The sequence below is a fragment of the Crocuta crocuta genome, unplaced genomic scaffold (genome assembly GCF_008692635.1).
Source record: "Crocuta crocuta isolate KB4526 unplaced genomic scaffold, BGI_CrCroc_1.0 scaffold95, whole genome shotgun sequence".
Taxonomy (NCBI): Eukaryota; Metazoa; Chordata; class Mammalia; order Carnivora; family Hyaenidae; genus Crocuta; species Crocuta crocuta.
The window spans coordinates 6150966-6177166 of record NW_027530971.1 but is presented as its reverse complement, the minus strand read 5'-3'; the positions used below and the strand labels follow the sequence as shown (position 1 = coordinate 6177166).

The 26201-nt window shown below is 40.3% G+C and overlaps 1 protein-coding gene across 7 annotated transcripts in view; it reads left to right on the top strand.

Moving 5' to 3' along the window:
* The window catches only part of SUSD1 (sushi domain containing 1), a 213353-nt gene that overhangs the window by 47947 nt on the left and 139205 nt on the right, over positions 1–26201 (top strand). For all 7 annotated transcript variants that reach the window (XR_013336457.1, XR_013336458.1, XR_013336461.1 and 4 more), the window contains exons 8-9: positions 8857–8966; positions 13477–13666. Coding sequence is in view for 1 of the 7 variants with exons in the window: in XM_077769870.1 (XP_077625996.1) it covers positions 8857–8966; positions 13477–13666 (300 nt within the window). In the remaining 6 variants the exon portion in view is untranslated. The remainder of the gene's footprint in view (positions 1–8856; positions 8967–13476; positions 13667–26201) is intronic.

The following is a 26201-nucleotide window of genomic DNA, read 5'->3' as shown; positions in this document are numbered from 1 at the left end:
TCTATGACTTTTTAAAATCTGTTTATGTTCACTATAATTTCTTTAGTCAAATTTTAATTTTTAAAAAAATATTTATATTTTATTAAAAAAATTTTAAGTGTATTTATTTTGAGAGAGAGAGAGGGAGAGAAAGCTCATGTGCAAGTGTAAGGAAGGGCAGAGAAAGAGGAGAGAGAGAATTCCAAGCAGGCTCTGCATGCTGTCAGTACAGAGCCCAATGTGGGGCTTGAATGCATGAACCATGAGATCATGACCTTAGCTGAAATCAAGAGTCAGATGCTTAACCAACTGAGCCACCCAAGTGCCCCTATTTATTTTTGAGAGAGAGAGAGCGCCAACGAGTGAGGAGGGGCAGAGAGAGGGGGAGACAGAGAATCCCAAGCAGGCTACATACTGTCAGCACAGAGCCTAACTTGGGGCTCGAATTCACGAACCAAACCATGAAATCATGACCTGAGTTGAAATTAAGAGTCAGGGGTGCCTGGGTGGCTCATTCAGTAAAGCGTCCAACTTCGGCTCAGGTCATGATCTCACGGTTTGTGGGTTCGAGCCCCGCGTCGGGCTCTGTGCTGACAGCTAGCTCAGAGCCCGGAGCCTGTTTCAGATTCTCAGTCTCCCTCTCTCTCTGACCCTCCCCTGCTTGTGCTGTCTGTCTCTCTCAGAAATAAATAAAACATTAAAAAAAGAAAAGAAACCTTAAGAAAAAAAAGAAATCAAGAGTCAGACATGTAACTGACTGAGTCACCCAGGTACCCCCTTTAGTCAATTTTCATTATTTATATTTTCCTAAAAGAGTGTGGTTGAGGCTTTAAATATAACTGTGGGATGTCATATGGAATATTTGTTGACAACTCCTCCAGGGTTACAGGTTATATAACCCCAGGTTATTCTGATTCCTAATTTAGGTTTTCTCTCAAAATTGATTAGCTTAGCTTGAGTTGTCAGTTTTATTACTGTTTCTTTTCCTGAAGAATAATCTCTTGGGTTTTTAAGGGGTTTTCTTTTCTTATGTCATTAATTTTTCCCCTTAGTTTTATTATTTCTTTCTCTTTAATTCTCCTAAGTTGGTTATTATTATTCTATTAAGAAATTCTTCTGTTGAATGTATAATTCAACTTATTTCCATTCTTTCCTGCTTGAGAATAAGTCTTTAATGCTTCTGGACTTGAGGATTGGCAGAATTCTGTAGACACTGATAACATTTTCTCTTTATCCTTATTTTCAAGGCATGATATAATTGTGATTCTAATTTTCTTTTTGATTGAAGAACTATTTGAGTGTGTTAATATATGTTCTCTTCATGTTTACTTTCAAAGCATTACATAATTGATATTTTGATTTCCCTACTGGTTGAAGGATTAATTATAAGTGAAATATAAGTGGCAGGCTTTCTTTCTTTTTTTTTTTTTAACATTTAACTTTGTTGTTAATTTCTAGTTTTATTACATTTTGGTATTTTTTGGGGGAGTACTTATTGACATTTTCTTGGGGCTTATTATTTGGGAAGGTTTTGTGATAATAAGGTAGTATGTTTGCTTGTGAGTAGAGTAAGATCTGGTCTTCAGTCAACTCTATTAATAAAGTTACTCAGGAATTCTATATTTTGTTGTTGTTACTGTTGGTTTTTGGTTACTTGAATTGCCATTTTTCTCAGTTTCTCTCAGAAATCCTAATTGTTTTGTTTCACACATTTTGATGTTCTGATATTTATGTCTTAATTGTATATTTTAACTTTCATTAGTAATAAATGGCTTACTTTATCCTGTTTAATACTTTTTGCCTTGGATTATAGTTTGATAACAATATTGGTTTTCTTGATTTTGCACAAAATGCCTTTGTTCACTTCTATTCCTTTTTAAGTTAGAAAAAAATTAAAAAAATTTTTTTTATGTTTATTTATATTTCAGTGAAAGAGAGACAGAACATGAGCAGGGAAGGGGCATAAAGAGAGGGAGACACAGAATCTGAAGCAGGCTCCAGGCTCCGAGCTGTCAGCACAGAGCCTGAGGTGGGGCTCGAACCCACAAACTGTGAGATCATGACCTGAGCTGAAGTCAGATGCTTAACTGACTGAGCCACCCAGGTGCCCCATAAGTTAGAAAAATTTTAATTTCAGTGTAGATAATGTACAGTGTTACATCAGTTTCAGGTGTACAATATAGTGATTCAGCAGTTTCATGCATGACTCAGTGCTCATCATGATTAGTGTACTCTTTTTTAAAAAATATTTATTTTGGGGGGCGCCTGGGTGGCTTAGTCGGTTGGGCGTCCGACTTTCGCTTAGGTCATGATCTCGCGTTTCGTTGGTTCGAGCCCCGCGTCGGGCTCTGTGCTGACTGCCAGCTCAGAGCCTGGAGCCTGTTTCGGAGTCTGTGTCTCCCTCTCTCTCTGACCCTCCCCTGTTCACGCTGTCTCTCTCTCTCCTAGAAATAAATAAAAATATTTAAAAAAAATATTTATTTTTGAGAGAGAGAGAGAGAGAGAGAGAGACTAAGCGTGAATGGGGGCGGGGGGGCGCGTGTCAGAGATCGAGGGAGACACAGAATCTGCAGCAGGCTCCAGACTCTGAGCATTCAGTACAGAGCTTGATGCAGGGCTTGAACTTTGGACCCATGAGAACATGACCTGAGCCAAAGTCAGACACTTGACCAACTGAGCCACCCAGGTGCCCCCATGATTAGTGTACTCTTAATCCCCTTCACCTCTTTCCCCATTCCCATACCTTAAACATTTTTGTTTTTAAAAGCTATCTGAATAACATTGCTGTAGATGTACTCTAGGAAACAGCAATATTGTGAACCTTCTTGAGAAAAGCTTTTTTAGTTGAGTCTTTAAATTTTTTTTTAATGTTTGTGTATTTATTTTGAGAGAGAGCGAGCGAGCAGGGGAAGGGCAGAGAGAGGGAGACAGGATCCAAAGCAGACTCTGCACTACAGCAGAGGGCCTGATGCAGGTCTCAAGCCCACGAATCATGAGATCACGATCTGAGCTGAAGTCGGACACTTAACGGACTGAACCACCCAGGCACACCGAGAAGAGTTTTGTTTTAAGCAGAAGTTAAGCACTTTATTTACATTTAGTGTTCTTTGTGATATGATTTTCCTTTCTTCTGTCATCTTAATGGTTTTTCTTCTTTTTTATGTTGCTTTGTTATGTCCATTGTTTTCTTTCTATTACACAGATTTCTTTTCCAGTGATTCAGACAGTATAGATTTTGTTTTTATTCTATGTTACACATTAAAAAACAAACAAAATCCTATCTGAATAGGATTTTTTGGTCTCCTATCTGAATGTGTACTTTTCTGATTACCAGTGTTAAGATTGAAGTAATGTTAACTTCTTCCTGAATAAAGAATTTAGCATTCTGTATTTCCTTTTTTTCCTTCCCTTCTTGTTTTCCTTATGTTATTGGCTTACTACAGCATTTTACTTCCAGCTTCTTATTTTTAATCATTTTAAACATGTATTGAATCTTTATTTTTTAAAAGATTTTTTAAAATTTATTATTTATTTTTGAGAAGGACAGAGAGAGTGCAAGCAGGGGGCAGAGAGAGAGGGAGAATCTCAAGCAGGCCCCGCGCTGTCAGTGCAGAGCCTAATGTAGGCTCAAACTCACGATCTGAGAGATCATGACCTGACCCGAAATCAAAAGTGGGATGCGAGGGGTGCCTGGGTGGCTTAGTCGGTTAAGCGTCCGACTTTCGCTTAGGTCATGATCTTGCGGTTTGTGAGTACGAGCCCCGCGTCGGGCTCTGTGCTGACTGCCAGCTCAGAGCCTGGAGCCTGTTTCAGTCTGTGACTCCCTCTCTCTCTGACCCTCCCCTGCTCATTGCTGTCTCTCTCTCTCTCTCTCCTAGAAATAAATAAAAACATTAAAAAAAAAAAAAAAGTGGGATGCGTAACCGACTGAACCACCCAGGTACCCCTATATGGATTTATAGCAATATTTATAACAATTATTTAAACAGGTATATGTTTTAACAGTTTCAGTGCTTACTACCAGTCCTTTCATACTAAAACGTCTCTATTTTTTTCTATGTTTTTATTTCTCTGCACAATGATTTCTATCTTCTCCTTACCAACGAGTGGAATTTCTTTTTAAGATTTTATCTTTAAGTAATCTGTACACTCAATGTGAGATTCGAACTCACAACCCTGAGATCAAGAGTTGCATGCTCTACTGACTGAGGCAGCCAGGCACCCCATACTTTCCGAGCCCATGATTATGTGAGAATGTCTTTTCGTCGTCTTCATGAGTAAATGAGAGCAAGATAAAATTCTTGGTCCATTACTTCTGTTTGTAGAATTCTAGAGGCATTTCACATTGGCTTTGGGAATTTAAAGTTTTGGAAGAGAAATTTGAAGAAGTTGTGCTATTTTAGAAAAACATCCTATGTAGATAATCTGATTTCTAAGCCCTGATATCACAGAGATTTTCTTTATGTGTGAAATTCAAGACTTTAATCATGTATTCATGCCCATGGTAAGTGTTTGTTGCCCACCTACTATGTGTTTCATGTTATTTTAGGCATTGGGAATTCAGTAGTGAATGAGACAAATCCCTTCCCTCATGAAAAACTGCATTCAGGTGTGATATAAATGTTACAGTTTTTTTACTATGTTTTATTATTACTCAGGGTTTTTGGATCTTCCAGTTTTGGTCTGTTTACACAAATATTGCACATTAGAAATATTTTCTTTCCTGAAATCTCTGATTATTGCTTTTTTTTTTTTCATTTGGTGTTTTGGCTCATCAAATACTCATACATGGAATTCCTTGTTCATCTGCATTGGTCTTCACTTTCTCTCTGCCTTTTTTCTTTTTTAAAGTTTATTTATTTATTTTGAGAGGGAGAGTAAGGGAGAGAGAGTGTGCACGTGTGTGCATCCACAAGGGGGAGGGGCAGAGAGAAGGAGAGAGAGAATCCCTAGCAGGTTCCACGCTGTCAATGCAGAGTCCGACGTGGGGCTTGATCTCATGAACTGTGAGATCATGATCTGAACTGAGATCAAGAGTGGCATGCTTAACCTGCTGAGCCACCCAGGCACCACTCTCTCTCTCATTTTATATCCATGTCTTTTTCCTCTGCCTTCTGTCACTGTGCAGCAAGTTTGTTTTGTACATGCATTTCACCTACCTTCCTGGCCTTCACTGTTTCCAGTGGACTTTAAATTCTGTTGTTGGACTTGTATTTCCTTTTGTTTGTTTTCTCATCTAGTTCCTTTTTTTTTTTTTTTTTTTTTAAGTAAGCTCTAAGCTTGAACTCACAATCCCAAGATCAAGAGTCACATGCCCTACTGACTGAGGCAGCTAGGTGTCCCTCATCTGGTTCCCTTTTTATTTTTGCTCTCAACCAATTTCCTTTCTGCTATTGCATTCTCTTATTAACTCATCCTTTATCTATTTTAATCTATCTTTAAAATTTTTTTACCGAAGGTACAAAGCAGATGTTGCCTAATTTTACTATTACTCTGCTCAATATTTTAAAATTTTTGTTTATTTTTAAAAAATGTTTATTTATTTGTTTTTGAGAGAGATAAAGAGAAACCACAAGAGGGGAAGGGGCAGAGAGAGAGGGAGAGAGAGAATCCCAAGCAGAGCCGGATGCAGGGCTTGATCTCATGAACCTTGAGATCATGACCTGAGCTAAAATCAAGAGTCAGATGCTTAACCGATAGCCACCGAAGCACCCCAACTGGTTGTTTTTTTTTTTTTAAGAATATTTATTCTTTGCCTCTTCATAGAATCATTTCACAGGCTTTTTTTTTTTTCCTAGATTACTTACTGTTAGAAGGTAAACATTTTATCTAGGTCTGATATTTCCCTCATAACAAAATGGATGGCATTCTCTCTTCTTTTTCTTTGTATCAGATGATATGAGTGTGTGCTTATCTCACATCTCATCTTGAAGGATTTACTGCTGATTGGACAATCCAGCATCCTTCAAGGAGCTGCTAGCTCCCTGAGAAAGCCCACTGCCTTGAGCTTTAGTTCTCAGCACTTTGCTGTCTTGATGAGTGAAACCGCTGCTCTTGGACATTGTCATTGTCTGACTTCATTATGATGCTGTGGTTGACAGAGGCAGGAGAGAAGTGAGTCCCTCCTTCTGCCAACCCAGGCTCTCTGTCAGGTGGAAGCTCCTGCAGAAGTCACTCCATGTCCCTGCTCTCCAGTATGCTAAGGAAGGACTATTATTATTATCATCACTACTAGTGGTTGTAATAGTAGTGTACATATTTTGTGCCCTGCCTGCCTATCAGCATTGCCTGGTGAATTAAAACAAAATACAGATGTGTCTTCGTACCTCAGATCTGTGTCTGGGCCACTGTGATGTGCAGGCAGGACCCGGAAGTGCTGAATTGTTCCGAATGGGGCCTCCATCACTTATTTGTCCTGCTGCTGCCCTTGCTGCCAGCGCCCACCGCTGTGGGCACCGGTTCCTTCTCCTGTTCCCTCCTTGAGACGTTGAGGCCCTGCCCCCTTGCTTGAAGGCAAAGGCACATAGGAGCTCTCAGTGTCTTCCTTTCATCTGGTCTCTTCCGCACGGTGCTAAGCAGAAACATCTTCTCATTTGTGCCTTGTGTATGTCAACCCACCCTTCTTTCTAACCCAGATGCAAATTTTGACCCATTTTTACTATTCTCAGTCACTTCTGTCAGGATTGGGGGTGGGAAGTGAGAGCCAGATGCCTTTGTTCACACTGCCATCTTCCCCTGAATTCAGACTATAATGGTTGTAAGTGAGAAATCACCCGGAGCTGGGAAGTATGCAGGCAGCACTCCGTGTCTGTTTGCGAACACACATATGCCGTGTGTGGTGGTCCTTACATACATGTATTTGGTGTGCCTCAAAGTCATGCATACACATAGCAGTTTTTGTTCCTGATGTCCCTATTAAATCTTTAAAAGTTGCGAAGATAGGGGCACCTGGGTGGCTGAGAGGGTTAATGTGTCCAACTCTTGATTTCAGCTCAGGTCATCATCTCACGGTTTGTGAGTTCGAGCCCTGTGTCGGGCTCTGCACTGACAGTGAGGAGCCTGCTTGGGATTCTCTCTCTCCCTCTTTCTCTGCCCTTCTCCTTCTCGAGCTCCCTCTCTTTCTCAAAAATAAGTGAATAGGGACCATTAGGTGGCTCAGTTGGTTAAGTGTCCATCTTTAGCTCAGGTCATGATCTCACAGTTTGTGAGTTCGAGCCCTGCATGGGGCTCTTTGCTGCCAGCACAAAGCCTGCTTCGAATCTTCTACCCTCCTTTCTCTCTGCCCCTTACCCACTTGTGCTCTCTCTCTGTCTCTCTCAAGATAAATAAAGTTGTTTTTTTTAAATAAACAACAGCTAAAAAAGTTAAAAAGTTGTGAAGATAAAGGAGAACACATGTGATAGATAGGTCTTCAAATTCTCTCTCAAAACCATAGTTTTACATTTTCCAATTATAGCCAAGAATATTTTCTCCCAGCTAATTGCCTTGTGTGAGTGATCTTTAAAATGCTGTGGGTAGTTTTGATTTTGAATAATTTGTTGTCATTATTACTTCTCAAGTAGCAGAGACTCCCATGGGAGAAATGTAGTTTTCTAGGTAGTTATAAAAAGCCTCTTTCTTTCTGATAGACATTTAAAGTTTTTCTCATTTAAGGAAAATGTACTGGCTTGTTAGTAAACTTGCTTTTCCTTGAAAATTAGCCATGATATTGTTGGACATTCTGTGTGTTTTGTTGTTGTTGTTTTTGAGAGAGTGAGAGAATTCATGGACGGGGTAGAGGTCGGAGAGGTACAGAGGGGGAGAGAGCGAATCTTAAGCAGGCTCCACACTCAGCACAAAGCCGGACATGGGGCTCAATCTCATGACCCTGGGATCATGACCTGAGCCAAAATCAGGAGTCAGATGCTCAACCAACTGAGTCACTCAGGCGCCCCTGTGAGTTTTTTACTCACTGGTAACAAATCTCTTCATTCTCAATGACATGTGAAGAAACTAGAACATTGAAGGAGTAGATTAGACTGGAGGAGGTATGAAGTTACTTTTTTTTTTTTAAACCAATGGTTGAAATAAGTCTGCTCTCTGATTATTTTACTTCCTTAGTTCTCTGAGTAGCTCTTGAAATACTGTCTACTGTGAAACAAACATCTTGCCTGGCCATCTATTTTCTGATCCTTTTCTAGGTAGGAAACCCCGACTCCAAGAGTTCTAATTCATGCTCTTGGATTTTTATTGATCTTTTCCTTATTCTCAGACTTTCTAGCTATTGACACATTTCCCTCCATGACATTTTACATTTGGGCTTTCCAAGTGATATCCAACTTTCTAAAAATATCACAGCCTTATTAGATTACATTGATTATTTTTTTTAATGTTTATTTATTTATTTTGAGAAAGAGAGCAAGCAGGAGAGGGGCAGAGAGAGAAGGAGAGAGAGAATCCCAAGTATGCTTCTCCCCGTCAGCACAGAGCCCGACAAGGGGTTCGAACTTTCATGGACCATGAAACCATAACCTGAGCTGAAATCAAGAGTCAGACGCTTAACCGACTGAGCCATCCAGGTGCCCCATTATTAGTGTACATGGATTTTTAAATATGAATTATTTAAAATTCTGATTCTCTCAATAGCCTGTGATGTAAGAAAAAGCAAGCCAGATAACTGGGTTTCACAAAGAAGGACACGGAGGTTTAGAGCGGTTAAGTGACTTAGCTAAATTCATACAATGAAGAAGTTGTAGAGGCAGGACTTGAAGCCATATGCGATGCTCTTGCTCTTAAACACCCTGCTGGCTTTTTATAAGATGTCAGAGTTTCAGATGTTACTCAGCCTAGATATGTTTTGCTCAGATATGCAACCTGTCTGTATGTTTTATCTTTTAGAAGATGATCTTTCAGAAGATGATGGAACTTTCAATATTTCAGTATTCAGTGAAGCTTGTTTGAAACTGAACAGACTCTCTAGGAAAGTTGGATCAGAACAAACGTACCAAGTAAGATCTCTCATGCTGTCTGTCAAACTGTTGCGTCACTTAATAATTTGAGTGCTCTCCAAGTGAGGATCCAAAGTATTTTTTTTTTAATTTTTTTAAAATGTTTTATTTATTTCTAGGAGAGAGAGAGAGAGACAGCGTGAGCAGGGGAGGGTCAGAGAGAGAGGGAGTCACAGACTCTGAAACAGTCTCCAGGCTCTGAGCTGGCAGTCAGCACAGAGCCCGACGCAGGGCTTGAACCCACGAACCGCGAGATCATGACCTAAGTGAAAGTCGGATGCTTAACCGACTAAGCCACCCAGGCGCCCCGAGGATCCAAAGTATTTAAAAACACTAATGGAATGAACCTCTAGAAAGTTTGAATTTTGTCTCTAGAGATAGATGTGAGCTATGACATGAATGCCAAGTGAGGGGTTAAATTGGAGGAAGACCCTGTATTTGGTGACTTGCTATCAGTTTCCCTGTCTGGTATCTCACCAGTATGTATTATAGTTTATTTTAGTGCATTTTATACTTACAGCTTATTTTTTCATCAAATTCATACTTGGTTGTAGATTTTTTTTTAAATGTTTTTTTATTTATTTCTAGGAGAGAGAGAGACAGCGTGAGCAGGGGAGGGTCAGAGAGAGAGGGAGTCACAGACTGAAACAGGCTCCAGGCTCTGAGCTGGCAGTCAGCACAGAGCCCGACGCGGGGCTCGAACCCACGAACCATGAGATCATGACCTAAGTGAAAGTCGGACGCTTAACCGACTAAGCCACCCAGGCGCCCCTGGTTGTAGATTTTTAAGAAACTCATTGCCTGGCTATTGGTCTCCATTTAACTTGACTTCTTAAAACAACACATCTCAAGTAAAATTATAAGTAAATTCAAGTAGGAACTGAGATTTTTTATTTTGTGTTGTTTTTTAGTGTCTAGCAAGTCATTTGGCAGAGTAGACTAAGTATTAAACTTAATTAATTAATTCATTCGCCATTTACCAAAAGAATATAATGTATCAGGACTTGTAACTTTTAATTCACACTAAGGTAAGGTGTTTGTTTGTTTTGGTTTAGTAAGAAGCCAGGACTGTACTGAATCATAGAGAATGAATGGGAATCAGCCAGATTAATGATGTGGGATACAGGTGAAGAAGGACACTGTGGGCAAGTAGAGTAGCATATTGAGTTTTAGGGAGCACGGTTCTCTTAGGGAACAAAGAAAGCAAGGGATGAGGCAAAAACCTAAGCAGTGGCTAGATCATTTGTTAACAATAACAAATAGTTACTTGTTAGAATCTATCAGTAATTTTTAGAAATGGACTATTATTAATTATGCAGACATACACAGAGAGATCAAGCTGTTCTCTGAAGCTTTATTTATAATAGGGGAAATTGGAAACAGCTTAAATGTTCATCAGTAAGGATTTGGTTAAATAGAGAATCATACATTCATCTGATGGAGCACTATGCAGACATGAAATATGTTTTACCTCACACCAAACAGCATTTGCTGCTGTTGACCAATAACCCTGTTGAAATGGCCTCTGTTTCTCCTGTTATTTCGACCCCTCTCGGTCTCTTCTTCCCAGGATTCCTTTCCTCTGCCTGTCCCTTAAATCTCATTACCCTCAAGGTTGATCCTTGCGCATTCTCTCATCATTCTGTACCCCGCTTTGAGTCATCTAATTCAATCTTTTTTACTTCCTTCACTGTCTCCATGCTGGTAAGTCCTAAATCTGTTCCCTTAGGCCTAATCTGTTCTATAAGCTCTAGGTCCCGTACTCCCTGATTAACTTCTTGTGTTCTTTTGCATTGTGTCTTCACGTATGTGACCCTCCTCCCAGCAATGCCCTTCCTTCCCTTACCCTATCTGGCTGACTTCTGTTTATCCTCAAGACTCAGCTCAGNAAATGCTGTTCCTGCTGTCTGAATGCCTTTCCTACCCCTTAACTCACCTGATTAATGCTAATTTCTCCTCTGGTCCATACTTAAGATAGGGAAGCTTTTCCCCATTCCCAAAGAGGAGGATGAGGTGTCCCTCCTTAGTGCTTCTACAGCCTCATGTATTATGGCATTTCTGCCTCAATATTTAGAAAAAAGTTTTTTATTTTTAATTTTTTAAAAATGTTTTATTTATTTCTGAGAGAGAGAGAGACAGTGTGAGCAGGGAAGGGTCAGAGAGAGGGAGATACAGAATCTGAAACAGGCCCCACGCTCTGAGCTGGCAGTCAGCACAGAGCCTGACATGGGGCTCGAACCAACAAACTATGAGATCATAACCTGAGCTGAAGTCAGATGCTTAACCGACTGAGCCACCCAGGTGCCCCTAAGAAAAGTTTTTAAAAATATTTATTTATTTTAAAGAGGGAGAGAGAGAATCCCGAGCAGGCTCTGCACTGTCAGCACAGAGCCCGATGCAGGGCTCAAACTCACAAACCCTGAGATCATGACTTAAGCCAGAATCAAGAGTCAGACACTCAACCGACTGAGCCACCCAGGCACCCCCTCCCTGGGTACTTTGTTTGCCTGGATACTCATCTGTGAGTTCCTTGAGGTTAGGACCTGTATCTTATTTGTCATTATATACCCAATGCTGTAGACTCTGTATATCTATTTAGAGAATGAATTAATGACAGAGAAAAATGTTTACAATATATTTTTGAATAAAATAACTTCATTATAAAATCATGCATACAGTGTGATTCAAAGTTTGTAACCAGAAAGTAATTTTTTGTCTATAGACTAAACCATGTGGAGTTTAGGATGAGACTTGACTTTGTAGAAATGCAGCCTCCATAGTTGTGAGGTTTTCTCCAGCAGATGGCAGCAGCCTGAATGTAGACCTGATGAAATCAAACATCTGGATTGACCCAGTGTGTTTTGCGTTTTCTAGAATGGGTGTAATTGAGAACAGAGGGACAAGGGGGTTGAGGGTATTGGGCAAGAGAATAATTAACATGACAGACAATGATACTTGAGAGAGCTGGGGAAGACGAGGATGGGTGTGGTAGAATATTGGCAGAAGATCTTGAGTGAGGAAATCTTGGGGCGGTTTCCTGAGAGAGATCAGGCATAACGGGCAAGTGGTTCAGAAGGATAGGGTCTTGTGAGATCTTGTAGCAGCTTTGAGGATGACACAGTTTGTGATGTGGCCGTGGATATGAGTAGCTAAAGTAGAGTGAAGGAACTTCATAACACTGAGCTCAAGGAATTCTGAGGCCAAGTTTTGTCATATTATTTATAAGGACCTTTAAGTTACCCAAGAGAATGGTAGGAATTGAGGAGAGAGGAATCTCCCAATGAGCCTGGTGTCAGGGTCATGGATGACTGTGGAAGAATGGCGGGAATGAGGAGGGGTGGGGAGGGGGTGGCATAGCCAATGACATGAGCATCAAAGGAAATACTAAACACAGAGACATCCAGCTATATATCACTCTGATTGCTCAAGGATTGATTATCTTTTGGGACCTTCACATATTTTTTCCCTTATATATCCCTATATTATACATGCATCTTGGGTTAGCAGTGGGTAGTGTATTATTGGGTTAACAGAATGCATGATGAATCCATGGGCCAAAAACTCTTTTAGTAGAGCTCTAATAGGAAGGATCACGTGAAGGACCACTGCACAGTTGCTTTAGTGCACAAGTTGGAGGAGTCCTCATAAAGTTCAAAAATTCTACTTTGTGAGGCTTGTCAGTGGATTCTTGATGAGTGAAAATAAAAGAACTTTGCCCAATAGCTCCAATGCAGTCTTGCAAAGTATTTTTTTTAACTTTTGAAAGTATTTTTTAAAACATTTTTAAGTTTATTCATTTTGAGAGAGAAAGTACATGTGGGGGAGGGGTAGAGAGACAGGGAGAGAGGGAATCCCAAGTGGGCTCCGAGTGCAGAGCCTGATGAGGGGCTTGAACTCACACACTGTGAGATCATGACCTGAGCCAAAGTCAGACACTCAACTGACTGAGCCACCCAGTTGCCCCCTCTAGTGCAATCTTTACCGGGGAGGATATCAAGGGGTTACCTTAAAAAAATTTTTTTTAATGTTTTATTTCTAGGAGAGAGAGAGAGAGACAGTGTGAGCAGGGGAGGGTCAGAGAGAGAGGGAGTTACAGACTGAAACAGGCTCCAGGCTCTGAGCTGGCAGTCAGCACAAAGCCCGACGCAGAGCTCAAACCCACAAACTGCGAGATCATGACCTAAGCGAAAGTCGGACGCTTAACCGACTAAGCCACCCAGGCGCCCCTCAAGGGGTTACCTTAGAGTAGCCTACATTTTGTTCATCTGAGATGCAGTTATGCATCTTCAGCTCTGTCCTGGAGCTGGTAGAGGGGGAGGTTGAATAGGATAGGTCGGGTAGCTCTGTAAAGTCCATCCCGGGTTAGCTTGCTGTGGTATTAAAAATGCTTCTAAGTGGGTGAGGACTAATAGAACGAACCTTCTTACTTTATCTCCATTTTGGTTATAGTCTAGATATCTGCAAGCCGACAGGAAATTTAATGCAACGCTTTCTTTTAATCTCATGACAGTTTAAAGTTCTGGGTCAAAAGTGGTATCTGAATAATTTTTACCATGCCGTGTCATTTAACTTCACAACGAGGGAACAAGCTCCGGTAGTGTGTTTAGACCTGCACCCAGCAGCAGATTACACAGTGACTATCACTCTACTGGGACCTTCTGAGCAGCACTCGGCGGAAATAACAATGACAACCACACCAGGTAGGTGTGCGTGTCTTTCTGTTTTGTGGCTCAGGACAAGTGAAATACGTGAATTGCACAAGGTGGGGGAGCATAAAGAATGCTCATCTGGGAGGCAAGAGACTTGGGTTCTAGTTCTAATGACTACTAACTTTCTTTGGGCTTCGGAGCGCCTGAACTTCCCACCTACTCCCTTCCGCGTAGGGGTTCTGGCTCCTAGAGGGTGCAGATCAGGAATGGGCTGTGTTAGTTAGGGCTCTCTGACAGTGATGGATTGAAAATACCTGTAAGGCCTTCTGTCTCTTCCCCCAACTTGAAGATAGTGGAGCTGCAAGTGTAGTCATTATGGGCAATTAGAACCAAATTCCAGGAGATCAGAAATGTGAGCTGGGACAAAGAGGCCTTATGACTGGTCCATGTATGAGCACATGAACTTGGCATAGAGAGCAGTGGGCTAATGAAGGTCAAGCTTCTTAGGAAAGGGCTGTGTGGCCTTGTGAGGAAGCCAGATAGAGGCGAGCTGTGTCAACTCCACAGCTTTCTCTAGTGGGAAGGGTCACAGAACTGTTTTGTTCTTTAATCCATTGGGTTTCACAGACAAATTGAGGAGCGGAGGGGCTGCCGCCTTTGAAGGAAGGCAGTTGGACAGGTAGGTCCTGCTCCTACTTTCCTGATGCTTCTCCCCCAGACTCACCATTGCTCTGAGGAAAGAAAAACAGAATTATGTGATGTTTGCCCAACACTGTGAATTTACTAAATGTCACTAAATTGTACACTTGGAAGTGGTTAAGTTTACCTCCATTAAAATTTTTTTTTAAGTTTATTTATTTTGAAAGAGAAAGAGAGAGAGCGTGAGGGAAGGGCAGAGGGAAAGGGAGAGAGAGACTCCCAAGCAAGCTTCAGTGCTGACATGTTGGCTCGATCCCACTAACCATGAGATCATGACCTGAGCTGAGCTCAAGAGTCAGATGCTCTACCAACTGAGCCACCCAGGTGCCCCATTATTCCCATTTTAGAGACAAAGATCATGAGGTTCAGAGAAGTTAAACAATTTGTCCAAGATCACAAACCTAGTGATTTGAACACAGTCAGTCGGGCTCCAGGGCCCTCATTCTTAATCAGAACTTCTGCTGCTTCTCACTAATCATTTAGTTACTCAAAAGAAGAAAGCAAAATTATGTTCTCCGAACCCAGTGCCTAGTCAGCCCAGACCCACCTTGCTTTTGTCAACTTTGGACCGTGAACAAAAACTTCCAATGTCATGGATGCATAAATGCATTCATTTAATGCTTGTTTATCTCTTATCTACTATGTGTCAGGCAGGTTCTGAGAGCTGACATTGTACCAGCGATAACAGTCCCAGCTGTCATGGACTTGGAGTCAGGGGGTCAGGGTGGAGAGAGATGAACAAGTAAGGAAATAAATCAGATGTTAGGTGGGGCTTAGTATTAAAATGAAGAATAAAGCAAGGCAGAGGGTGTGACAACGAATAGTCAGGGAAGGCCTCTATTATAAAGTGACATTTGAGCACAGGTCTGGAGGAAGTGAGGGAGTAAGCCATGCATAAGGTGGGCACCAAGTGACCAAGTCTTGAGAGAGGCATGTCCTTGGCATGTTCTAGGAACATCATGGAAGCTAATATGGCTGGAGCAGGGTGAGCTGGAGAAAGTGGTAGGAGGTGAGGTCTAAACTGTAGCTTGAATATAATCAGGGTCCCATTGTGTCAAATTCAGAAAGGAAACCCATTGTTACCTTCTCCTTTACAATGTGGATCCCAAATTACCGTTGGTAAGTATAATCCAGCATGTGATCTTTCAGCTTCTATAGGTTCCCAAGCAATTTGGAGTCTACCACTTGTGAATTAGAACTTAGTTTGGGGAATGGTCTCTTCTCATAAAGTTACTTGGATTCTGTCTGACAGGAGTCTTGCCATATGTTTTTGTGGGGAGGAAATCTTCCCTTGAAAATTAGAATTTTGCCACGGTGGCTCCAGGTATTTAGCACCTTTTTGTTTTCATTTCTCCTCCAGGCCCTGCTTCTATCCATTGCTGAAGATTTTGATCTCTAGTGAAAGAGCCTCGTTGTTTTATGGGCAGGGTACCCCACAGTATAGTGGGAGGAAGAGTGGGAAAGTCTTCAAATGAACTGCACTGTCTTGCATGCCTCCTTCACTGTCGCAGTTTCCTGCCCTTTTCTCTCAATTTCTCTCTCCCCAGAAAGATCTTGAGAATCATTTTAGTTCTGAGCTCCTGCGGTTCTTATTACTGAATGCCTTGCCTCTGAGTGTGGCTTCGTGGTTAGGAGTTTTCACATTTGTCACCTGGAGAATTATCCTCAGCTGATCCTTGAGCTGCTTTGAGTTTCTGGAACTTGTACTTTAACTGGTCTAATGAGGTGCGGGAAGTGCACTTGGTTAGTGGTGTTCGCCGAGGCCCCACCTTTCTTTAGAACTGGCTTTTTAAAGACTCAGCCACCTGGCTTCCTTGCTGGGCACTGCAGCAGCCCTTCCGGCCACCAGTTCCTTTTCTGCAGGGACTAAGCCTCCAGCATCAGTTCCCTCTGATGACTCCCACTGTAAGCTTTCAACCTGCCATTTCCCACTTTCTATCGCCAGGTCTGGCCAATTCCTTTTTGCTAGGTATTAGTACTTTCCTTCCCTATATTTGCTTTTGTTTTCACATTTACAGTTTTGTTCTCCTGACATACTCCTTTGGCCAGTGAAGTCTCCATAGAGAAGGATGCCAGAGAGTTCTGGATCTGCCAGCATCATCCCGTGCTCAAATACATCCTGCTCACCTTTAATATCATTAGGAGGTATATATTTCTGTTCAGTGCAGCCTATAACCCAGGCCTGGGTCTGATCAACTGTCCTTCTCCTTGGATCCTCCTTAACGCACCTGTTTTTCTGTTCCTTCTTCCTCAAGTTCTAACTCCCTGCACTTCCCAGGCAGGTGTCCGCAGAGCCCGAGCTATCCTTGCTGTTCCAGCTACATGAACAGTGCCGCCTGAAACTAATTTAATGATATGTGAAGAATACTGCACTGATTTTTCTAGTCATTCTCTTCTTAAATATGTCCACATTTTCTTTCTTTTTTAAAGTTTATTTACTATTTATTTTGAGAGAGCGTGTACAGACGCATGAGTTGGGAAGGGGCAGAGAGAGAGGGAGAGGGAGAATCCCAAGCAGCTTCTGTGCTGCCAGCACAGAGCCTGACATGAGGCTCGATCCCACAAACCGTGAGATCATGACCTGAGCCAAAATCAAGAGTCAGATGCTTAACTGACTGAGTCACCCAGGTACCCCAGTATGTCCACATTTCCTCTAACTACATAGCATCACAATTCCAGTTACTGAGGAGTTCTCCATTAATGCTGACCCTGGTTTCCCTATTTCAATGTTAAGAAGACCCTTCTTGATAGAACGATACCCGAATCTGGGCACCTGTTGGGGTAGGTGTCATTTTCTTCTGTCCACCAAGAGTCCCTCTGTTCTTCTCTTTGATGACCTTGAGCTTCTATGTTCAACCTAGTAAAGATCCCCATCTTTTCTAGACTCTTTAGAGCTGTTACATTTGGATGTATTTTCTCATCACTTATTTTTCCAGCTGGACCAACAAGATTTCAAATTTTTTCTCCTTGATGTGATTTTCTTCACTTCATTCTCTCCTAATCTTGTCCTATGTGCAAGAACAAAATCTGTTTTGTAAACTGATTTTATTACTCTTTTTTGGAGACTTGGCAAATCTCATTTCTAGAAACAGAGGGTTCTAGGCATTATATCTTTTATAATTACTTCTTAGTACTTGAGTTTGTAATAATCCCACTGGATTTTATCTACTTTAATGCAAAAAAAAAAAAAATCCTTGCTGTAGAATCCCCAATCTGAATTTCTGTGATAACATAAGAATAACCAGAAGAACTAAATAAAACACAGGTGCCTGAGCTGCACCCTAGAGGTTCAGATTCAGTAGATCTGGAGTGGGGACATTAAATTTTCATTTCTGGCAGGCTCCCAGGCCTCGGTGGTGCTGCGGGTCCACATTGTGAGTAGCACTGCTCTGACCATATAGACCTTAGCTACTCCTGGGTAATTTAAAGGCCCTTTCTTGAATGTAAAGACATGGTAAAGTGATAGAAAGGCAAAAAACAAACAAACAAAAAGGGCAAAAAAAAAAAAGTGGTAGCCAAAAATAATAGTGTGCTCATGCCTAAGAACTCATGTTGACGTTTTTCCTGGTTTGTGAAGTTTTCCTGATAATCGAATAATCTACCTCATCTATTCCTGCAGTTTCATCTACAGAGACTGAGAATCTCCATTTTCCCTCATGGTGCTTTGCTTCCCCATGATAACTCTTGTCTTTATATAAACTCAGGGTCCAGTCAGTGTATCTACATTTTGCAGATGGGACAGACTGGATCTTACCCATCCTTTCCATAGAATGACAAATAAGAAGTATCAACTCTATTGCCTGGGCAAGTTCCCAGGTAACTACCCCCAACACAGAATTTCCAGTAAAAGTTATATTAGAGAATGAGACTTAGGTATGTGGCCAAATGGAGCTTCCTACTCTGTTTCCCTCAGAAGTATGGGCCATTGGATCTGCCGAGGACCCTCCCCTGGCTTAGCCACCCAGACTCTGGTTGAAAAGCCGAGGAAAGGGCAATGGGCAGAAACCAGTTGCTTGCCTCTTGGAGACTGGAGATATATGTGCCCCTTGTACGTGAGAACAGGTAGGTCCCAGAAAGTAAGAATATGTGTCTTGTTTGACGTGTGATATATGAACTCTACCCATTAGGAAATGTGACCCAAGGAATGGTAGTGTCCTACCAGTCAGATTACATATTTACTGTTCCATCCTTGAGGATTAGTGACTAGGGAGTGGAGAGAGGCCACAACTGTCTTCTTCCTTTGTGGAATTGGAAGACAGGTAAATAGTAACCTTTAACACACTTGAGCAAGGTTATTGACCTCTGCAATGTTACAAAGTTGAACAGGAAAGTTCTGTTCTGAATCTATTTTAGGAAAGCAATTTTAGGTTCCTTCAAATTCACTTATTTCAATATCCAAATTTCTTTCTCTTATTTCGTTTTCTTTTTAATTTTGAAGCAAGAGAGGGGCTCCTAGGTGGCTCAGGCGGTTAAGCATCTGACGAGCTCAGGTCATGGTCTCAGGGTTTGTGAGTTTGAGCCCTGTGTTGGGCTCTGTGTTGACAGCTTGGAGCCTGGAACCTGCTTTGGATTCTATATCTCCCTCTCTCTCTGCCCCTCCCCTGCTTGCACTCTGTCTCCTTTGCTTTCAAAAATAAATAAACATTACATTTTTTAAACATAGAATTTTTTTACAGAAAAGAGTATTTATTTATATCCCATCTTTGTTTTCTAGGAAAAACTTTTAAGTGATCTGCCTGGGTATAGAAAATGAAATGAGTTGGATATGTCAGCTAAAGAAGAATGAAAACAAAGTCAGGGACATAACAAAGTATGTTGGAGTATTGTTAAGAATAATCCATATCCTTAGAACTTCTTTGTTCATTCGTGGCTCATAAATTTAGTTATAGTTTTCTTTTTTTTGTCTTTTTTTTATGTATATAATTTTTTATTTTTATTTTTATTTTTTCNACTCACGTTAGAAGGCTCTCTCGGTGGATTCTGCATCCTTTTTCTCCCAATCTCTCAGGTTTTGTAAGGTTTCCAATGGCTTCAGATCTTTTCTGTGTGATGTATGGGCGCGAGTGCAAGTACAGAGCTCCTTACTTCTCCGCCATCTTGCCCCCTTGTATTCTAGTTTTAGTTTTCGACCCATCCAATCAGAAAGGGAGCCATTACATTGTCGTCAGGTAGCAGCAAAGCAGTGTTTCTCGGGAGAAGTACAATTTTTTTCAACAATGTGATTAGATAGGAATTTCTGATTCCAGGGAGTTTCATAGTGTAATGTATTAGCAGCACTTTATGAGGATGTTTCTTTTAGTGCTTGTCAGCATGGCTCATTATATTATAGGAAAGCACAATTGAGTGTGGGATAGATAAGGAAAGATGTCTTAAAAATGCTTGTGCTCCGCTGATCTGGCTTGATTCAGGAGAGGATTAGATTATTTAGATTATGCAGAGGAATGGCTGGAGTCCATGTGTCCTAAATATTTTTCTCTCAGTGCAGATCTGATACATGGTAGGTGTCCCTGAGCCTGAGACTGTTCTCTCTTTTTAGTACTGAGGGACCAGTGGTTCTGTGTTGAATAACAGGGACGTGTGTCTGAACAGAAGGCTGTCCACCTCTCTTAGAAGGCTGAGCCTGTGGAGCTGAACCAAGGGAATTGTCTGAATTTGCCCTGCACAGTTGAATTAGTGATTGAACCCTCCCCCACACCCCCGATTTCTCCCCACATAATATCATCACATAATACTCTAAGCCTGCAAATTTCATGGTAGGTGTAACCAAATACCAAATTTGCCTTAAGAAAAATTTCAACAAAGTAACAATAAAACTCCTGTCTGAACAACTTTTTATCTTCTTGTTCTTTGTAAGATAAACTGTTTGCAAAATGTACATCAAGGACAACCAAAGGATGATAAAATGATACCACTGTTTATAGAACAGTTGTAAAAATAGTAACTTTGTTTTCAAAACAGTTGATGCTTAGCCATTCTTTCTGATGCTATTTCCCCTGCAAAGCCAACTGTCCATTTAGGCTGCTCCTGATTAGGGTTTTAAAAACTATAACATTTATGAATAAGATATCTCTTATTTTTCTGTTCTCTTTAGCAGAGGAGTGCATACACTGTTACTTCTAAAATATTGTTTGTACATTTTCTAAAAAATCAAAAGAAGAGGGAAGCATTATAGTCTTCTCTCTGTTGTCTGGTAGGAAACCATGACTGTTAAAGTGGTTTATTTTATTTTTAAAATTTATTTATTTTAGAGAGAGAAAGAAAGCGTGAGCAGTGGAGAGGGCGGAGGGGCAGAGGAAGAGAGAGAGAATCTCAAGCAGGCTCCACACTCAGCTCGATGGAGCCTGACACGAGTCTTGATCCAATGACCCTGGGATCATGACCTGAGCCGAAATCAAGAGTCAGATGCTCAACTGACTGAGCCACCCAGGCGCCCCTGTTAAGGGGGTTTATGATACAAGTTTTCTAACAGCACACATAATTTGAGATCTGTGTTGACCTTATAAAACTTTCCCCATGATTCCTGTTTACAGAATTAAAGTCTAAACAAAAAGTTAAAAATGTAACATTGTTTCTGACAGTTTCCTACAAAATGGTAAATATTATAACAGTATTCTGTGGTAGGAGAGTTATGTCTGAAGTCTTTCTGCTTCTTTTATAAAGCATCAGTCTGAGAAGCTCATACTTGGAGCTGGTTGAGCCAAAAATTGGCATGTATTTTGCATGGAGTACCCAATCATTTGCAATATGCCAAAAATGGGGAAAGCAAATGGTTCTTTCTCTTCTCTTTCTTTTCTTTTCTTTCTCTGTCTCTTTTTCTTTCTTTCATGGAAAGCTTGAGTAGGGAAGTGGCAGAGAGAGAGAGAGAGAGAGAGAGAGAGAGAGAGAATTCCAAGCAGGCTCTGCACTGTCAGTGCAGAGCCCAATGCAGGGCCCAAACTCATAAACCGTGAGATTATGATCTGAGCTGAAATCAGACACTTAACTTACTGAGCCACCTAGGTGCCCCAATGGTTGTTTATTGTAAAATAATATAATGACATTGTAGATCCAGCTAGGTAGTATCATACCCATGGGTCAAAGAAAGATGAATAGGCTCTTTAACATTGGTGCCCTTCACTGAATGGGTCCTAAAATGGCTTTGGAGGCAGTGGATCATCTTACTCATTTCAGGACTTCCATATTTTAATCATGCATATAGAGACTCCAAGACTCTTGTCTCCTAGGCTGAAATCAGAAAAGATCACTTACTCCTGAGTCTAAAATGTCCATTAATACAATGCAAAGGAAAGCTAACTACAGTGTATTCTTTTTTATTTCACTTCCTTTTAACTTTTAAATTTTGAGATTTCAAATTTCCGTCTCATGTCACTCCCACCCCTCCCCCTTCTCTCTACCTAAAATAAATCCTACTTGATGGTATATTTATTTTTTTCTATGGTGTTGGATTGTGTTCACTAATATTTTCTTTAGCATTTTTCCACCAGTATTCATGAGTGATACTGGTTTATAGTTTTTTCTCTGTTTTGTACCATCATTATCAGGTTTAGGCATTAGTATTTTCCTTGCTTCATAATAAGAATTTGAAAGATTTCCTTCATCATTATGCCCTTAATTATTTGAAAGGTTTCCTTCTTCATTACAATTCACATAATATTTGGACTATCTGGTCTCTGACAGTTAGGTCAAATTTCCCCTTGAAACAGTCCAGGCATGGGGCTTTTCTTTGGGGGTAGTTCCTTGATAACTGTCACAGCTTTTTTTTGTATGGAAAATCATCTGTTTAAACATTTTATGTCTAATGGGGTCAGTTTTAGAAAACTGTATTTTCCTAGGAATAACCCATTTTCTCTGTTTTTAAATTTATTTGCAGAGCAGTCTGCAAAGGAGTTTCATTTAACTTAAAAAAAATTTTTTTTTTTTTTTTACTGGTTATTTATTTTTGAGACAGAGAGAGACAGAGCATGAGCTGGGGAGGGGCAGAGAGAGACAGAGACACAGAATCTGAAATAGGCTCCAGGCTCTGAACTGTCAGCACAGAGCCCAATGCAGGGCTCAAACCCATGGACCGCGAGATCATGACCTGAGCCGAAGTCGGACGCCCAACCGACTGAGCCACCCAGGCGCCCCTCATTTAACTTATTGAATTTTCTTCTCTCTCAATGAGTATTTCTCCCTCTATTTGTATTTTCTTCCTTTTTTTCTAGATTAAGTTAGCTAGCAGTTGGTCTATTATTTTCAAAAAGCTAAGTTTTGTTTTATTAATTAGATGTTTTGTTTTTTTTTAATAGCCTGTGGGCCACATCTGGCCTGTCGCCTGCTTCTATCATAAAATTTTACTGGACACTAAAGCCTGAGCCATTTATTTACATAATGTCTATGGCTGCTTTTGTGCTACAAAGCCAGTGTTGAGTCATTGTGACAGAACTGGACGAGAAAATTTTTGCTAAAATAGTTACAATTTGACCCTCCATAGGAAGAAGTTGCTAGGGGCACCTGGGTGCCTCAGTCTGTCAAGCATCTGACTCTTGATCTCAGCTCAGGTCTTGATCTCAGGGTTGTGAGTTCAAGCCCCAGGCTCCAAGCTGGGTGTAAAGCCTACTTAAAAAAAAAAAAAAAAGTTGCTGACCCATGCTCAACTACATCATTAATTTCTGCTTTCATATTTATTATATTCCTTCTTATGTTTTCTTTTACTTTATAAAGGTGGTTGCATTTTGTCTTCATTGTGAATTGTGGCCTTTTGCATTAAAAAGTGTTCTTTGTCATATTTAATACTTTAAAAAAATTTTTTTTTAATTTATTTTTGAGACAGAGAGAGACAGAGCATGAGTCGGGGAGGGGCAGAGAGAGAGGGAGACACAGAATCCGAAGCAGGCTCCAGGCTCTGAGCTGTCAGCACAGAGCCCCAATGTGGGGCTTGAACCCACAGACTGAGATCATATGACCTGAGCTGGAGTCAGAAGCTTAACTGACTGAGCCACCCAGTCGCCCCATATTTAAGACTTTTTGACTTGAACTCTACTTATGTGGGGATTGGAACCCTTACTTTCTAATGGTTTCCATTTGTCTGCTCTACTATTGTCCATCATATTGTATTTAGTATTTCTGCATCACTTTGTTTTAGGTGTCCCTCTAGTACACAGCATATAGTTAGATCTTGTGTATATGGAATATTATATGTATATGAGCTTTATTTTTATTTGTTTTTTATTTTGAGAGAGCATGTGAGCATGCACTATCAGCACAGAGCCTGACGTGGGGCTTGAACCCACAAACCGTGAGATCATGACCTGAGCCAAAGTCAGACACTTAACCAACTGAGCCACTCAGGTGCCCCTGTATGTATATAGATTTTAAAACTCTCTATGGACTTGATACTTGAAAGATAGTTGGCTGCATATAAAATTCTTGGTTCACATTTCTTGATTTGAGTTTTCTTAAAATTCGGTTCTTTTATTGCCTTGCTTTTTATGTAACTTTTGAGAAGTCTGATGCCACTTAACTCTTGACTTTGGATCTTATTTGTTTATTTCTTTGAGTGAAGATGCTGGGGATTTTTTCTTTGTCTTTAAAGTGTAATAACAATTTGGCTATGTCTTAGATTTGATTATTCTGGATGAACTTTCTCAGGTAGAGAGTGAGTCCTTTCAGTATTTATATTCAGGTCTTTTTATTTTTGTGAACTTATCCTCGATTATAGCTTTAAATATTCTGCTTTAATATTCCTTTTCTTTAGAGACTTCAATTATACATATGTTGGATCTCTGCTTATATTCCATTTCAACCACTTGAATTTTGCTTCTTGTTAATTTTTAGCATCATTTTTTTCTTATTGGTTGTTTTCTTGTATTTCTTCAATGCCCCTTATTAAATTTTTATTCTAATCTACCCTTCTTTGGGTCCGATGACATTTTAGCTTTATTTCTGATACAAATTTGTCTTTTCCTTTTGTTTATTTCCTGAATTCAGTCACTTTCGTCTCATTTTCTGTCTGCTTTGTGTCTATTTCTGTTCTTAGTTTTTGAATTTCTGACCCACAGTGCTTATTTGAGGATATTAATTTCAATTAATTATGTTATACAGTGTTTTTTTCCCCCTTTAATTCTGGTTCGGGGGTTATTTAAAAATTGTAGAGTTTTTCACAAGCTGAAATATTTTGATTATCACCTTCTCATCTTTTTTTTAAAGGAACACTGCTTTTGTATATTAATTACATAACAATTGGTAGTTTAGAATGGTTAATAATACTTCTAGGTTAAGAGTGCCCTCATCTGTTACTTAATGAAGTGCAGTTTCTTTAAAGAATATTTTTGTTGTTTTTTTGGTGAGAGTGGGGATGAATTGTATATTCTTTTATTTTGGGGTTCTCTTTTGCCTTGTAGGATCTTGCATTCCCCCTTGCTTTTTCCCATAACTGCTTAGTCTCCACAGGACACCAGTTCTTTCCATTGAGTCATCTTCTTTCCCCGAAGCAATGCCTTTTCATACCACTACTGGAAGTGTCTTAAGACTTTCACCCTTTGCTTGCAGACAGTACTGTGGTACCCCAGATCTTCCTTTCAGTATTTTCACGCTGAAGTTGGAATTTCTCTTTCTAGGAGTGAATCTAGCTCATGTTCAGTCCCCTTGTTTCCCTCTTTTCTTTTCCCTGCTCTTCTGGATCTCTCTCAGTGACTTGTGGGAGGTTGAGAAATAGCTTTACTGGAATTTGGTATTTTTTCTTCTATTAAAAGCTAACTTAAAGTTTCTTATATTCTCTGTCTTCTGGTTATTATGACAGCACCAGTTTTATGTTGTTTTATTTGTTCTTCTTGTTGATCTGAAGAAGATTTTGGGAAAGGTGTTGAGAGATTTGGATTTAACTGGCCACCATTATCCTTGAACAAATTGCAGCGCTAATCTAGAATGAATTCTCAAGTACTAACTTTTCCACCCCCATATCTTTGCTCATGCTGTTCCTTCTACCTGGAATCCCCTCCCCCTTTTCTACTTAGTTCCTAATATTCCCATCATCCCTTATTCCACAGTCTCTCCAACTGAAAGTAAATCTTCTTTCTGAATTCCTAGACTTTGCTCTAGGCGGAAGTATAGGTAATAGTTTGGCACAGGCCCTCTGGAGTCAGGCTGTCAAATTCAAATCTCAGATCTCCTACTCTCTGTATGCCTTTGGGCAAATTAACCTCTATGTGCCTAAGTTGCTCTAACTGTAAAAATGGGAGTAGCAATACCTATATCATGGGTTTGTTGTGAAACTAAGTGGGTTTGGGGGAACCAGCATAATACCTGATGCACAATAAGCATCTATGCAATGTTAACTATTATTTACATTTGCTTTATGACATTTATTATATATGCCCTTGTATTTTTATTATACAGATATATGGTATAACTCTTCTTCTAGATTAAATACATATTGAAGGCAGACACCATGTCTTAGAGTACCGGTATTTCATTGAGTTCATATGATACCATTTGTTCAGTTTTCCCCTTATTGATGATTGTTTACACTTAAACCACCAGGAATGCTGTGCCTGCCACCATCTGGGACATCAGGAGTGCAGAGATAAACGAGCCATAGTCTCTCCCCGCAAGGAGTTGGGGCAATAGAATCAATAATAATACAGTGCATAATATGTAATTGAGGTATTTGCAAGTACTCTGGGAGCACAGAGGAAGTAATGACTGATTTTGCCCAGAGTTGCTCCCTCACATTACTTACTGAAGCAGAAACAAAGTTTCATTGAAGTGGATGAACTAGGAACCAACTCTTCTTTTCTCCGAGGCATTCTTGCAGGTCTGGTTTTTCAACTTCAGGATTCTAGATTAGGTTAGCCTTCTGGATGGGGTAAAGGAGAGAAAAAGTAGGCAGAGTGACCACTTAAAATGA